Genomic DNA, 17,244 nt, shown 5'->3' with positions numbered 1-17,244 from the left:
TCTCCAGAAGAACTACCTAAACTATCCCACTTTTCTTCCTTTGATAGCTTCCAGATAGCTTGATCCTCCTGATCACTCTATTCTGGGTGCCCTCAAATGTGTACATGCCTTTTTTTTTAATTAATTTTTTAAATTTATTTATTTTAATTGGAGACTAAATACTTTACAATATTGTATTGGTTTTGCTATACATTGACTTTAATCCACCATGGGTGTACATGTGTTTCCCATCCTAAACCCCCTCCCACCTCCTTCCCCATCCCATCCCTCTGGGTCATCCCAGTGCACCAACCACAAGCACGCTGTATCATGCATCGAACCTGGACTGGCGATTCATTACACATATAATAATATACATGTTTCAATGTCATAAGGGTGTCAGAACTGAATGAAGCATTTGGGTCTGTGGTCTTAATTTTTATGGCTTGGGATGTCATTGAGGTTAGAGGAGGAGTAACCTAAACGCTTAATCAAATGAGACATTTAGCTGATGCTCTGTTAATAACTATTATGCTATTGTGCTATTAATAGCTATTATGGGGACTATAGAAGAAGTCATATGCTCTGCAATCTAAACAAAATGAAGGTAGTGGAGATGATGGAGGTATTTGGAAGGAAACAGTTAATCTTTATATTCCATTCCTATTTTTTTATTGTATTACTGTAACTATTTTTTTCATTAATTTTTTAAATTGGAGGATAATTGCTATACAATGTTCTGTTAGTTCCTGCTGCGTGGCAACATGAATCAGATATAAATATATATATCAGATAAGTTCAGTTCAGTTCAGTCACTTAGTCGTGTCAGACTCTTTGCAACCCCATGAATTGCAACACGCCAGGCCTCCCTGTCCATCACCAACTCCCGGAGTTCACTCAAACTTATATCCATCGAGTCACTGATGCCATCCAGCCATCTCAACCTCTGTTGTCCCTTTCTCCTCCTGCCCCCAATCCCTCCCAACATCAGAGTCTTTTCTAATGAGTCAACTCTTTGCATGAGATGGCCGAAGTATTGGAGTTTCAGCTTCAGCATCAGTCCTTCCAAAGAACACCCAGGGCTGATCTCCTTTAGAAAGGACTGGTTGATCTCCTTACAGTCCAAGGGACTCTCAAGAGTCTTTTCCAACACCACAGTTCAAAAGTATCAATTCTTCGGTGCTCAGCTTTCTTCACAGTCCAACTCTCACATCCATACATGACCACTAGAAAAACCATAGCTTTCACTAGACGGTCCTTTGCTGGCAAAGTAATGTCTCTGCTTTTGAATATGCTATCTAGGTCGGTCATAACTTTCCTTCCAAGGAGTAAGTGTCTTCTAATTTCTTGGCTGCAATCACCATCTGCAGTGATTTTGGAGCCCCAAAAAATAAAGTCTGACACTGTTTCCCTATCTATTTCCCATGAAGTGATGGGGCAAGATGCCATGATCTTAGTTTTCTGAATGTTAAGCTTTAAGCCAAATTTTTCACTCTCCTCCATCACTTTCATCAAGAGGCTTCTTAGTTCCTCTTCACTTTCTGCCATAAGGGTGGTGTCATCTGCATATAAAAGGTTATTGATATTTCCCCTGGCAATCTTGATTCCAGCTTGTGCTTCTTCCAGCACAGCGTTTCTCATAATGCTCTCTACATATAAATTAAATAAGCAGGGTAACAATATACAGCCTTGACATACTCCTTTTCCTATTTGGAACCAGTCTGTTGGTCCATGTCCAGTTCTAACTGTTGCTTCCTGATCTGCATATAGGTTTCTCAAGAGGCAGGTCAGGTGGTCTGGTATTCCCATCTCTTTCAGAATTTTCCACAGTTTATTGTGATCCACACAGTCAAAGGCTTTGGCACAGTCAATAAAACAGAAATAGATGTTTTTCTGGAACTCTCTTCCTTTTTCCATGATCCAGCAGATGTTGGCAATTTGATCTCTGGTTCCTCTGCTTTTGCTAAAACCAGCTTGAACATCTGGAAGTTAACGGTTCACACATTGCTGAAGCCTGGCTTGGAGAATTTTGAGCATTACTTTACTAGCGTGTGAGATGAGTGCAATTGTGCGGTAGTTTGAGCATTCTTTGACATTGCCTTTCTTTGGAATTGGAATGAAAACTGACCCTTTCCACTCCTGTGGCCACTGCTAAATTTTCCAAATTTGCTGGCATTATGAGTGCAGCTCTTTCACAGCATCATCTTCCAGGATTTGAAATAGCTCAACTGGAATTCCATCACCTCCCCTAGCTTTGTTCGTAGTGATGCTTTCTAAGGCACACTTGACTTCACATTCAAGGATGTCTGGCTCTAAGTGAGTGATCACACCATCGTGATTATCTGGGTCGTGAAAATCTTTTTTGTACAGTTCCTCTGTGTATTCTTGCCCCCTCTTCTTAATATCTTCTGCTTCTGTTAGGTCCATACCATTTCTGTCCTTTATTGAGCCCATCTTTGCATGAAATGTTCCCCTGGTATCTCTAATTTTCTTGAAGTGATCTCTAGTCTTTCCCATTCTGTTGTTTTCCTCTATTTTTTTGCATTGACTGCTGAGGAAAGTTTTCTTATCTCTCCTTGCTATTCTTTGGAGCTCTGCATTCTGATGCTTATATCTTTCTTTTCTCCTTTGCTTTTCTCTTCTCTTATTTTCACAGCTATTTGTAAGGCCTCCTCAGACAGCCATTTTGCTTTTTTGCACTTATTTTCCATTGTGATGGTCTTGATCCCTGTCTCCTGTACAATGTCACCAATGTCTATCCATAGTTGATCAGGTACTCTATTTATCAGATCTAGTCCCTGAAATCTATTTCTCATTTCCACTGTATAATCATAAGGGATTTGATTTAGGTCATATCTGAATGGTCTAGTAGTTTTCCCTACTTTCTTCGATTTAAGTCTGAATTTGGCAATAAGGAGTTTATGATCAGAGCTTCTCCATTTTTTGCTGCAAAGAATATAATCAATCTGATTTCTGTCTTGGCCATCTGGTTATGTCCATGCGTAGAGTCTTCTCTTGTGTTGTTGGAAGAAGGTGTTTGCTATGACCTGTGCGTTTTCTTGGCAAAACTCTATTAAACTTTGCCCTACTTCATTCCATATTCCAAGGCCAAATTTGCCTGTTACCCTAGGTGTTTCTTGACTTTCTACTTTTGCATTCTAGTCCCCTATAATGAAAAGGATATCTTTTTGGAGTGTTAGTTCTAAAAGGTCTTGGAGGTCTTCATAGAACCATTCGACTCAGCTTCTTCAGCATTACCGGTTGGGTCATAGACTTGGATTACTGTGATATTGAATGGTTTGCCTTGGAAATTAACAGAAATCATTCTGTCATTTTTGAGATTGCATCCAAGTACTGCATTTCGGACTCTTTTGTTGAACATGATGGCTACTGCATTTCTTCTAAGAGATTCCTGCTCACAGTAGTAGATATAGTGGTCATCTGAGTTAAATTCATCCATTCCAGTCCATTTTAGTTTGCTGATTCCTGGAATGTCGACATTCACTCTTGCCATCTCCTGTTTGACGACTTCCAATTTGCCTTGATTCATGGAGCTAACATTCCAGGTTCCTATGCAATATTGTTCTTTACAGCATCGGACCTTGCTTCTATCACCAGTCACATCTGCAACTGGGTATTGTTTTTGCTTTGGCTTCATCCCTTCATTCTTTCTGGGGTTATTTCTCCACTGATCTCCAGTAGCATATTGGGCACCTACTGACCTGGGGAGTTCCTCTTTCAGTATCCTATCATTTTGCCTTTTCATACTGTTCACGGGGTTCTCAAGGCAAGAATACTGAAGTGGTTTGCCATTCCCTTCTTCAGTGGACCACATTCTGTCAGACCTCTCCACCATGACCCACCGGTGTTGGGTGGCCCCACATGGCATGGCTTAGTTTCATTGAGTTAGACAAGGCTGTGGTCTGTGTCATCAGATTGGCTAGTTTTCTGTGATTCTGATTTCAGTGTGTCTGCCCTCTGATGCCCTCTCACCACACCTACCGTCATTTGGGTTTCTCTTACCTTGGACGTGGGGTATCTCTTCACGGCTGCTCCAGCAAAGTGCAGCCACTGCTCCTCACCTTGGACGTGGAGTAGCTCCTCTTGGCCCGGCATATATACTCTCCCTATTGAGCCTCCCCCCCACTCCCCTACCCCACCCCTTCTGTCATCAGAGCACTGAGCTGAGCTCCCTGTGTTATACAGCAGCTTCCCATTAGCTATCTATTTTACACATGGTAGTGCATGTATTGGATTAATCTAGAAAATAAAATTACAAATGTCATTTTAAACTTAATTTGGTTCTAAATGGACTAATAAATTGTTATTTTTTTCTTAACTGGCATGCAAATAAACTATAAACTCTAGGAGGGGGGAACTATATTTTGAGTTATAATTTAGTTTAAATTAAACTATATTTCTTGCTCAGGAATATTTCAGAACTGATGAAAGTCTGGCTATTAGCTGCAAAATTGTTTCTTTTCCTCTCTCATTTCAGTCAGTGAATCAAGCAAAAAAATACGGAATCAACAGTACTTGACTATAACATTTCCCAAGTCATCCCAGCCAGGTGGAAATAAGAGATTAAGACCTTCAGAAATACAAGCCACAGTTCCTGTGAGTACCAACAAGATCATTCTTAACTAAATATAATATGTTATAATGCATGCATACAAATAAAATACATAATTTGAATTTTGATATCTTTAGGATGCTGATATTTTAGGTGTATAATTCCCTGTATAGCAGATTGTCCCCAACTGTTTCTGATTGAACTTTTATTTATATGTGTTCCTCCATTTCAAAGGCATTTTAAAGCTCATTGGCTAGGTAAGCTGGAGAATGTAATACTGAAACTGGTGGGATCTCTCAGGCAATGTTTACCGGCTGCAAAAACATATAAAATTTGAGTCTTAGGAGCCAATCTTGAGGTTTCAGGGCCTTTACATTTTCTTTAATCTAACATTCAAATACTAGATACTTGGAGATTCCAGTTTTCTATTGCTTTTATAAAATGGAGTTATTCTTACAACTAACCAAAATAAAAGTTAGCTTACAGAGGTCACCCATAGTGATAGCAAAATATGTTTTAAAAGCATCTCCCAAAGCAGATCTATAGTCAATGCATTTATTCAAGGGCCATTTATTTACATCTATTGAGATCCAAGTTTCATGCTTCTCTTCATGGTCTTCCTTTCATTCCATATAACAATGGAAGAAATATAAGAACTAAATGTAAAATTAGTCTATATGGTCACTGTGACAACCAGCCTTGACAAATGTTTGGACAGAAATATAAAAGTAATAATTATAATATGCTACTGGAGAAGGCAATGGCACCCCACTCCAGTACTTTTGCCTGGAAAATCTCATGGACAGAGGAGCCTGGTAGGCTGCAGTCCATGGGGTCGCTAGAGTTGGACACGACTGAGCGACTTCACTTTCACTTTTCACTTTCATGCATTGAAGAAGGAAATGGCAACCCACTCCAGTGTTCTTGCCTGGAGAATCTCAGGGACGGGGAAGTCTGGTGGGCTGCCGTCTATGGGGTCACACAGAGTTGGACACGACTGAAGTGACTTAGCAGCAGCAGCAACTGCTACACTAATTAATGAGAATAAGACACTTGTTTTATTTTATGTATTTATTTTCAGCAGTGCTTCACAGCAGAGATATTAGGCTCTCAACTTGGTAAGAAAATCTTGAAAGTATAAGTAGAAATCAGGCTAACCCAGAAGCCTGCAGAATTGTAAACTATCATAAGAATTATCATGACACACTTCAAGAGTATCAGCTTAATTTTTTTAATCTATTTTGGGGCAGAAGGGTACATGAAATGTTTCAAAATATCTCTCCCATGTAGGAGTTCTAAAGGAATTTATTATCTATTGTGAGGCCAGGTCCTGAAGTGTCATGAATCATTGTGGACCCCTTCTTATCTTAATAGGAAACGCTGAAGATATTCTGAGGTTCTTCTTAAATTCATTTTATTTCCAAAGTGGAGTTTTCTCACACACACATACAAACACACACAGAATGTTGAAACAGAAACAAGACACAATCTAAATATATGGTCATAGAAAAAGCTAGACTATTTGTTTCAATATAAAAAAGATATAACTCATTAAAAAACTTATCATTATTCTAACCATTTTTTTTCAGAGACATGATAAAAGAAATTTAGATGAAATTCAGAAGCCAGCTCATATATGGATAAGGCATTCTTTAAGGAAAAAAATTCAAAGTCCATCTATTATTTAATCGTCAGGATACAGGCCTCATTCAGACATCCTTATACTCATATAACCCATTCTAAAAAGGAAGAATCTAAAAAGTACAAAGATGACAAAAAAGGAACAGCTTTGAAGAAAATTTACAAGAAAGATACAGGCCCACATGAAATAGATGAGAAACCTAAAAGAGGAAATAAAGCAGATAAAACTCCATCAAAATCATCACATGGAAGTCAACTATCTAAGAAGTCAAAGTCCAAATCAGAAACAAACCCAGAATCCAAAGATTCTATATCAGTTTCAATAAAGCATCAAAAAAAAAAAGAAAAGAGATATTCAAAAGATTCCAAGGAGATGGATTTTGAATCCACAAGTACGAAGAAGTACTCTAAGAGCTCAAAGAATAATTCTGATGCCATATCAGAGACTTGCTCAAAAAATAGTTCAAATGTGGGTTTAATGGTGCATTTAGGGGAATCGGATGCTGAATCCGTGGAATTTGATATGTGGTTAAAGAATTATTCACAGAATAATTCAAAGAAGCCAACAAATAAGGATGCAAAAAAAGATGCAAAGGGGAAGGGCTCTGATGCTGAATCTGTAGATTCAAAAGATGCAAAGAAAGATAAGAAGGGTGCAACAAAAGACACCAAGAAAGATGCAAAGAAGTATACAGAGTCTACTGATGCAGAATCTGGAGACTCAAAGGATGCAAAGAAAGATTCGAAAAAGGGCAAGAAAGATTCAAAGAAAGGTGATAAGAAAAAGGATGCCAAGAAAGATGCAGAGTCTACTGAAGCAGAATCTGGAGACTCAAAGGATGTGAAGAAAGATTCGAAAAAGGGCAAGAAAGATTCAAAGAAAGATGATAAGAAAAAGAATGCCAAGAAAGATGCAGAGTCTACTGAAGCAGAATCTGGAGACTCAAAGGATGTGAAGAAAGATTCGAAAAAGGGCAAGAAAGATGATAAGAAAAAGGATGCCAAGAAAGATGCTGTGTCTACTGATGCTGATTCTGAATCTGAAGGGGATGCAAAAAAGAGTAAAAAAGATTCAAAGAAAGATAAGAAAGATTTAAAGAAAGATGACCAAAAAAAGCCTGCAATGAAGTCCAAAGTGTCTACTGAAACTGAGTCTGATTGGGAGTCAAAGAAGGTTAAGCGAGATTCAAAGAAAGACACCAAGAAGACTGCAAAGAAGGACACAGAGTCTAGTGGTGCTGAATCTGATGTGTCTTCCAAAAGATGGCTAAAGAAGACTGAAATGTTCAAAAGTTCAGATGCTGAATCTGAAGAGTCTCTATTTAAACCTGGGCCTAAAAAGAGAGTTGATGAATCAGATGCCACATCTACAGATTCAAAGAAGGATGCAGTGGAACCAAAAAGAGGAATCAAAATGCCATCCCGGAGAACTACATTCAAAGAAAAAGGAAAAAAAATAGGTACAGGTAGAGTTCCTCCATCAAGAGAAAGACCACCACTACCTCCTTGTGAGCCTATACCGCCATCACCTAGAGTCAAACGTCTCTGTCGTTGCCAGATGCCTCCTCCACCTCCAAAACCAAGCTTTGCTCCTTTGGTATGTTTGCTCCTGTTTTATTTTTAGAGAAAATTGGATTAAAACTGAAAGATATATTTTAAATTTTGAATTCATATTTTCTCTGAAGATTAGTTCTCTTTTACTGGAATATTGACAATTTTGAGACTCACAGATGAGAAAAGATAGAGTACTTCCACAGGACCCAAAAGAGTTGCAAAATAAATGTCAAAAAGTTAAGAATAGAATTTAGATTGGAGCAGAGAGAACTGGCTTGGGATTTAAGAAACTTTTCATAATTATTTGTAAAAATGATCACATTACAAATGTGGTTAACTGTCCCACACTTATGAAAGAACAAAAAGGAAAATGGCTAAAATTTTTAAGGGGCATGTTTTAGTAGGATATAAGTACATTTCCTAGAAAGTTGCTGAATATGGTAAAAACTCAACCAAATTCAGACACAGCAAGATAGAAACATAACATACTAGGATTCAGATATGCAAAAAAGCATATTTAATTATTTAATTTTTAACCATATCTTTATGAGTTGTCACTAGTACTGATAATTGGGGGGTGGGGGGGGGAGTATTTTCAAGGTTGATCCAATCTCTTTGGATCTGTAATTTTAACGTTTTCTACTTTTCTCCTACAGAGGATCTCCCTTTCAATTCCCCTTCCTTTAAAACATGGCTGTAAAGGGATGCTTAGTTAAACATCTCACTTTGGATGGAAGGTCTGCTCTTCCCATTCTTTTCCTCCCTTGTTGGCTCTCTGATCTTTGGTTGAGATGTGATTCATTTGCATGGTTTCTGGGCATCAGTCTGTGTTTCCTTTGCTTTCCCACAGTGTTAATTGACTATTCTCAGCATGGTAGGTTTCATGTTCTCTGTCCTGCTAAATTCAGATCATCTGTAGATATGGCTGGGATTGGAGCTTATATTTAATTAATTTTCCCCCACCCTTTCTTCCTTGCCCTCTCTGTCCCCCCATTCTTGTTCTTATCTCTCAAAGGGCTTCCATTTCCTCTTCTGAATGGTGGGAATCTCACTTTACATTGTATTCCAAGTTTTTTCTATCCTTGGTTTATTTATAATAAAACTTTATGTATTGATTTCCATTTGCTCTTCATATATTTTACATTTGTGGGAGAGATTAATTAATCCATATTATCTCTTTCAAAAAAGGCTGATTTTAAGTCCATTTTTCTCCTGACAGACTCAAAATGTCAGCTTTGTGACAAAGCTGGTTAACGACCCCATTGTTTAAGGCTCAGTCTAAGTCAACGGGCAGATAACCAGTAAAGCAACAAAATTTTTAAGGAATAAAAATATATTGGTGGAATAAGAAAGCTGTGGTACATATACACAATGGAGTATTACTCAGCCATTAAAAATAATGCATTTGAATCAGTTCTAATGAGGTGGATGAAACTGGAGCCTATTATACAGAGTGAAGTAAGCCAGAAAGAAAAACACCAATTCAGTATACTAAAGCATATATATGGAATTTAGAAAGATGGTAACAATAACCCTGTGTACGAGACAGCAAAAGAGACACTGATGTATAGAACAGTCTTATGGACTCTGTGGGAGAGGGAGAGGGTGGGAAGATTTGGGAGAATGGCATTGAAACATGTAAAATATCATGTATGAAACGAGTTGCCAGTCCTGGTTCGATGCACGATACTGGATGCTTGGAGCTAGTGCACTGGGAAGACCCAGAGGGAGGGTATGGGGAGGGAGGAGGGAGGAGGGTTCAGGATGGGGCACACATGTATACCTGTGGCGGATTCATTTTGATATTTGGCAAAACTAATACAATTATGTAAAGTTTAAAAATAAAAAAAAAAAATAAAAATAAAAAATATATATATTGGTGGATAATTTTAAGGCAATTGAGAAAAAGAGACCCTTGAAAAGCTGAACTCTCTTCCAAAAGTAGTTTTTATGAAAAATATGTACACTTATATGTGGAATTTAAAACCAAAACAAATGAACAAACAACAAAAACTGACTTATTAAGTGAACAAATTGGTGGTCACCATAGTGGAGACAGATGTGAAGATAAGTGAAATAGGTGAGGAAGATTAAGAGATACAAATTCTAGTTATAAAATAAATGTCATAGTGATTACTATATAGTGTAAAGAATATAATCAATAATATTATAATAACTTTGGTGATAAATGGTAACTAGACTTGTGATTGTTTCATAATGTATAAAAATATCAAATCACTATGTAGAATACCTGAAACTGATATAATATTGTAAGTAAATTTCAATAAAAATTCTAAATAAAAATTGTTAAATTAAAAAAAAATATGTAAAATACAAGAAATACAACAAAATCCTTGAATCTGAGGATTAATTTTAATTGTTAAAAAAAAAAAAAACTTTCAGGATATGTTTTGGCCTTGCATATATTCATACCATCACTGTAATAAGCTTAAATTTGTATAGCTACCATCTAATCAGGCCCTTCCATCCCTACCACTTTGCTAAAAGTGCTCTTTTCAAGATTACCAAATATGTTCTTGTAGCCACACATACTGAGCTCTCTTCTCTCCTCATGTTATTCTATAATCCAGCAGCATTTAAACCAACCTCTTCTTTCAAAAAACACTTAGTTAACTTGACTCTATCCTATCCATACTCACAGAAAACTAGTCAATCTGATCACACTAGGACCACAGCCATAGTCTAACTCAATGAAACTAAGTCATGCCCGTGGGGCAACCCAAGATGGGCGGGTCATGGTGGAGAGATCTGAAAGAATGTGGTCCACTGGAGAAGGGAATGGCAAACCACTTCAGTATTCTTGCCTTGAGAACCCCACTAACAGTGTGAAAAGGCAAAATGATAGGATACTGAAGGAGAAACTCCCCAGGTCAGTGGGTGCCCAATATGCTACTGGAGATCAGTGGAGAAATGGCTCCAGAAAGAATGAAGGGATGGAGCCAAGACAAAAAGAATACCCAGCTGTGGATGTGACTGGTGATAGAAGCAAGGTCCGATGCTGTAAAGAGCAATACTGCATAGGAACCTGGAATGTCAGGTCCATGAATCAAGGCAAATTGGAAGTGGTCAAACAAGAAATGGCAAGAGTGAATGTTGACATTCTAGGAATCAGTGAACTGAAATGGACTGGAATGGGTGAACTTAACTCAGATGACCATTATATCTACTACTGCAGGCAGGAATTCCTCAGAAGAAATGGAGTAGCCATCATGTTCACCAAAAGAGTCTAAGATGCAGTACTTGGATGCAATCTCAAAAACTACAGAATGTTCTCTGTTCGTTTCCAAGGCAAACCATTCAATATCACGGTAATCCAAGTCTATGCCCCAAAGAGTAATGCTGAAGAAGCTGAAATTGAACGGTTCTATGAAGACCTACAAGACCTTTTAGAACTAACACCCAAAAAAGATGTCCTTTTCATTATAGGGGACTGGAATACAAAAGTAGAAGTCAAGAAACACCTGGAGTAACAGGAAAATTTGGCCTTTGAATACGGAATGAGGCAGGGCAAAGACTAATAGAGTTTTGCTAAGAAAATGCACTGGTCATAACAAACACCCTCTTCCAACAACACAAGAGAAGACTCTATACATGGACATCACCAGATGGTCAACACTGAAATCAGATTGATTATATTCTTTCCAGCCAAAATGGAGAAGCTCTATACAGTTAGCAAAAAAAAGACCAGGAGCTGTCTGTGGCTCAGACCATGAATTCCTTATTGCCAAATTCAGACTGAAATTGAAGAAAGTATGGAAAACCACTAGACCATTCAGGTACGACCTAAATCAAATCCCTTATGATTATACAGTGGAAGTGAGAAATAGATTTAAGGGCCTAGATCTGATAAATAGAGTGCCTGATGAACTATGGAATGAGGTTCGTGACATTGTACAGGAGACAGGGATCAAGACCATCCCCATGGAAAAGAAATGCAAAAAAGAAAAATGGCTTTCTGGGGAGGCCTTACAAATACCTGTGAAAAGAAGAGAAGCAAAAAGCAAAGGAGAAAAGGAAAGATATAAGCATCTGAATGCAGAGTTCCAAAGAATAGCAAGAAGAAATAAAAAAGCCTTCTTCAGCGATCAATGCAAATAAATAGAGGAAAACAATAGAATGGGAAAGACTAGAGATCTCTTCAAGAAAATCAGAGATACCAAAGGAACATTTCATGCAAACATGGGCTCGATAAAGGACAGAAATGGTATGGACCTAACAGAAGCAGAAGATATTAAGAAGAGGTGGCAAGAATACACAGAAGAACTGTACAAAAAAGATCTTCATGCCCAAGATAATCACGATGGTGTGATCACTGACCTAGAGCCAGACATCCTGGAATGTGAAGTCAAGTGGGCCTTAGAAAGCATCACTATGAACAAAGCTTGTGAAGGTGATGGAATTCCAGTGGAGCTATTCCAAATCCTGAAAGATGATGCTGTGAAAGTGCTGCACTCAATATGCCAGCAAATTTGGAAAACTCAGCAGTGGCCACAGGACTGGAAAAGGTCAGTTTTCATTCCAATCCCAAAGAATGCTCAAACTACTGCACAATTGCACTCATCTCACACGCTAGTAAAGTAATGCTCAAAATTCTCCCAGCGAGGCTTCAGCAATATGTGAACCCTGAACTGCCCGATATTCAAGCTGGTTTTAGAAAAGGCAGAGAAACCAGAGATCAAATTGCCAACATCCACTGGATCATGGAAAAAGCAAGAGAGTTCCAGAAAAGCATCTATTTCTGCTTTATTGACTATGCCAAGGCCTTTGACTGTGTGGATCGCAATAAACTGCGGAAAATTCTGAAAGAGATGGGAATACCAGACTACCTGATCTGTCTCTTGAGAAGTTTGTATGCAGGTCAGGAAGCAACAGTTAGTACTGGACATGGACCAACAGACTGGTTGCAAATAGGAAAAGGAGTTCGTGAAGGCTGTATATTGTCACCCTGTTTATTTAACTTATATGCAGAGTACATCATGAGAAACTCTGGGCTGGATGAAGCACAAGCTGAAATCAAGATTGCGAGGAGAAATATCAGTAACCTCAGATATGCAGATGACACCACCCTTATGGCAGAAAGTGAAAAGGAACTACAAAACCTCTTGATGAAAGTGAAAGTGGAGAGTGAAAAAGGTGATTAAAGCTCAACATTCAGAAAACAAAGATCATGGCATCCGGTCCCATCACTTCATGGGAAATAGACAGGAAAACAGTGGAAACAGTGTCAGACTTTATTTTTCTGGGCTCCAAAATCACTACAGATCATGACTGCAGCCATGAAATTAAAAGACTCTTATTCCTTGAAAGGAAAGTTATGACCAACCTAGACAGCATATTCAAAAGCAGAGGCAGTACTTTGCCAACAAAGGTTCATCTAGTCAGGGCGATGGTTTTTCCTGTGGTCATGTATGGATGTGAGAGTTGGACTGTGAAGAAGGCTGAGTGCCGAAGAATTGATGTTTTTGAACTGTGGTGTTGGAGAAGACTCTTGAGAGTCCCTTGGACTGCAAGGAGATCCAATCAGTCTATTCTGAAAGAGATCAGCCCTGGGATTTCTTTGGAAAGAATGATGCTAAAGCTGAAACTCCAGTACTTTGGCCACCTCATGCGAAGAGTTGACTCATTGGAAAAGACTCTGATGCTGGGAGGGATTGGGGGCAGAAGGAGAAGGGGAGGACAGAGGACGAGATGGCTGGGTGGCATCACTGACTCGATGGACGTGAGTCTCAGTGAACTTCGGGAGTTGGTGATGGACAGGGAGGCCTGGCGTGCTGCGATTCATGGTGTCGCAAAGAGTCGGACACGACTGAGTGACTGATCTGATCTTATCTGATCCTATCCTGTTCTTTCTACTTACTGGTAGCTTTCCACCACCTTTATTATATCTTACACTTCCTCACCTTTAATGTTAGAATGATCTAAGACTTGGTCCTGGACCTTCTCTCTAAAATTCTCCTTTGATAAGTTAATCCAATTTAATAGTTTTAAATGTCATTTATGTACTGATTACTCCTAAAGTAACATAACCAACTTTGGTCTTTCCAATGAGTTCCAAATTCTAAACACCTCCTTGGAAGTTTCAGTGTAGAGTCTACTGGACATCTCAAATTTAACGTATATGAATAACACTCTTAACCAATTTCAAAACCTAATCCTTCCCAGTATTCTCCATCTTAGTAGTAAATGGCACTGCCATCCACCCATTTAATCTTTTAAAATCTGGATATTATCTATGATTCTGCTCTTTTCCTTATCCCCCATATGTGATCAATCACTAAAACTTGTCTACCTTACCTCCAAAATATATCTTGAATCAGTCAACTTCTTCCATCTCAATTACTACTACCTAAATGGTCCCAATATTCATCATAATCTTTGCTGAAGTACTGCAAGAGTCTTGCTGCCTCTACTGTCCACTGCTTAAAACACTAAGGTTTCCCATTACATTCATAATAAACTCAGGCTTCTTACCCTGGCTTTCAATGCTTACATTATCCATCCTCATCTATTTTCTACCTTCATCTTGAACCAGTTTGCCATTTTATTTTTTGACCTACCCAAACTACTACTATTTTTGCTTCTCATATACATTAAGATTGCTCTCTTGCCAAGTTTTTGCATATACTGTTCCCTCTGCTTGGAATTCTTCTCCCCGGTTTTTGCATGACTAGTCCTTCTCATCATTTGGTTTTTCAACTTAAATATTATTTTTTGGAGAAGCCTTCCCTGATTTACTATATCTTATGTTATCCCCTCCCACAACTGTTCAGTTACTCTTCTAATCCAGAATCCTACTTTATTTTTCTCATAGAATATTGCTGCTGTTGTTGTTGCTGTTCTTTAGTTGCTACATCATGTCTGACTTTTTGCAACCCTATGGGCTATAGTCTGCCAAATTCCTCTGTCCATGGGATTTCCCAGGCAAGAATACTGGTGTGAGTTGTCATTTCCTTCTCCAGGAGATCTTCCTGACCCAAGGACTGAACTTCTGTCTCCTGCTTGGCTGGCAGATTCTTTACCACTGAGCCACCTGGGAAGCTCCCTGAGAATACAAACAGTCAAAATACCACACAAACTTTCCATCTTTATGTTCTCTCCTCATCTACTTTATTCTTGAGAACTGGAATTGCAGGTGTGTGGAAAAGTATTTGATAAATGTCAGCATTTACTTAAGATGAAAACACCAATTTAAAAAGGAATAGAGAATTTCCTTATCTTTATAATAGCTATCTAACAAAGATTGAAAGGAAACAGTAAATTCTCATGATACATTTTCTTGAAGATCAAGAATAAGATTATAATTCATTAGCAGCATCTTAATTATTTTTCTTTCACAATCCTTCTTGGATCCTGTTGACTCAGTATACATCTAAAATCTGACCACTTGTGAACCATATTGCTACCAGCCAGGTCCTCATCACTATTATCTCTCTCCTTTATTACTGCATTAGCCTGCTAAGATATCTCTTGCTTCTAATCTTTCCTCTTCATATCCTCAACATGGATTCAATTTATTGAACATCATTTAATTGATAAAGTTTATTAAAATGTATACTTAGAATTAACAAAGTTAAATTAAACCTAATGAAACAAAACTTGAGAACAACAACAAACTCTAATACTTAATTTCACTCAGAATGAATGTCAAAATGCTTACAATTGCCAATAAGATCCTAGATAATCTGACTTGCTGTTCTCTCTGATCTCACCTTTTCATCAGTCTGATGAAACCATACTGGCATCCTTCCATACATCCCAGGAATAGGACTTTGCATAGATCCACACTTCAACCTAGAATCTTATTTCTTCAGATTTCTATGTGGTTGATTGTCTCTTCAAATATTTGCTCAAATATCAATTTTTCAATGAGGTTAATTTAATCATACAATTTTAAATTGTAACAATCCCCACTACTGCATACTAGTCCTCAAGTCATCTACTTTTTTTCCTATGAAATTTGCTACCTTCCACTATGTAATTTACTTTATTTATTATGTTTATTTTGTGTATTTTTTGGTAAAAGGTAAGCTCTGTGAAGACAAAAACTCTTTGCTTATATGTCCAAGAGAGTGGCTGGCATTCAATATTAATTTAATAAATCAATTTATTTGTCATTTATTAGAAATTAGCAGGAAATGAATGAAATAATTGCTGGGCATTTTTAAAACTCCAGATGGTACTAGATAGTATGAAATTTTAGTCTGCCCAGTTTATGAATTAACTTACACTCATTCACTCATTCAATCAGGGTGAAAAAGTGATATATGAACAGGACTATGAAAGATAAGAAAGATTTTTGAAAGGCAAAGGCAATGGGAGAAGTTTCTAATCAAGAATACCCAACTAGTTAATACCAAAACCAGTGTATGAAATTGCATCATGAAATGGAATATGAGTATGACATTGAAAATATTAACTGAAGGAAGAAACAAAATTTCCAGACCAGGAGGCAGATAAAATGGTTGACGGGAGTGACACAGAGTTGACAACAGGCATAGTAAGCATAATGCAAGGCTATGGGGCATAAAAGCAGCAATAGAAAATTGTGATACCTCTACTACAGTTTAAAGTTTGTTTGTTTGTTTTTAGGAAATGCTAAACTATAAATAAATGGAAGATGAACAAAGTACTGATTTGTTCCAAGATGAATCTTTGATTTAAAAAAAAAAAATCTATAGTTTCAAGATATTTATTTTTACCTGTTATATAACTGTGTTGAAACACTGCTGCTTTGCTGTGCTCTAAGTGTGCAACTAATCTACCCTTTCCACTCACTCACCATTAGTTTTGATGTCTTCTTGCTGACGTCTGATTGTCAAGAATAAGCTCTAATTCCATGATCTGCCTTTCTTAGGCAAATTTCCATTTTTGAACACTGCCAAAACTCTTTTATGTATGGAAAAAATTCTGCTACTACTCTCTGAGTAGTTAATAAATGAATAAATACACCATTATCCCTGAAGCCTCAACAGTTCCAAGTAAGATACACAGATATATATATATATATATATATATATATATATATATATATACCATTAATTCACTGCTGTTGGCAAAAGAGGAACAACACAAACTGGTTAAATTTCTTCTAGACCTATATGGGACTATGTAGGAAGAGTCACAAATGGGATGGTACTATTTGATTCAGTAATCCCATTAGTAAAAACGTACTATAATAAAAACAAGTCAGCAGAAGGAAAAAAAAAAAAAAAACCTCTGGGCATAGAGATGATAATTGCAATACTGTCTATAGGACAAAAAATTTGGAATTAAACTAAATGTAGAAAATTTAAAAATTGGCATACTAAAATGTAAAACATAGTATTTATTCATTGAAATACTAGTTGTGAGACCTTGAGTTTAGAGGGGAAAGTTTATACTATAATGTTAAGGGAGAACATAGAGGAAAATACTATAGGTTTGCAACTAGATGAAATTTGCAACTATTGTACAAACACTAGACAATAATGTGCAAA

At 37.5% G+C, this 17,244-nt stretch overlaps 1 protein-coding gene across 1 annotated transcript in view; it reads left to right on the top strand.

Annotated features, from left to right (window-relative positions):
- The window catches only part of LOC129640078 (cylicin-1-like), a 48,946-nt gene that overhangs the window by 31,220 nt on the left and 482 nt on the right, over positions 1 to 17,244 (top strand). The window contains 3 exon segments of the mRNA XM_055565326.1: positions 4,478 to 4,596; positions 6,142 to 6,232; positions 6,235 to 7,790. Coding sequence (XP_055421301.1) covers positions 4,478 to 4,596; positions 6,142 to 6,232; positions 6,235 to 7,790 — 1,766 coding nt within the window.

The sequence above is a fragment of the Bubalus kerabau genome, chromosome X, assembly GCF_029407905.1.
Source record: "Bubalus kerabau isolate K-KA32 ecotype Philippines breed swamp buffalo chromosome X, PCC_UOA_SB_1v2, whole genome shotgun sequence".
NCBI lineage: Eukaryota > Metazoa > Chordata > Mammalia > Artiodactyla > Bovidae > Bubalus > Bubalus kerabau.
The sequence above is the reverse complement of the archived record's forward strand: the minus strand, read 5'-3'. Positions and strand labels throughout refer to the sequence as shown.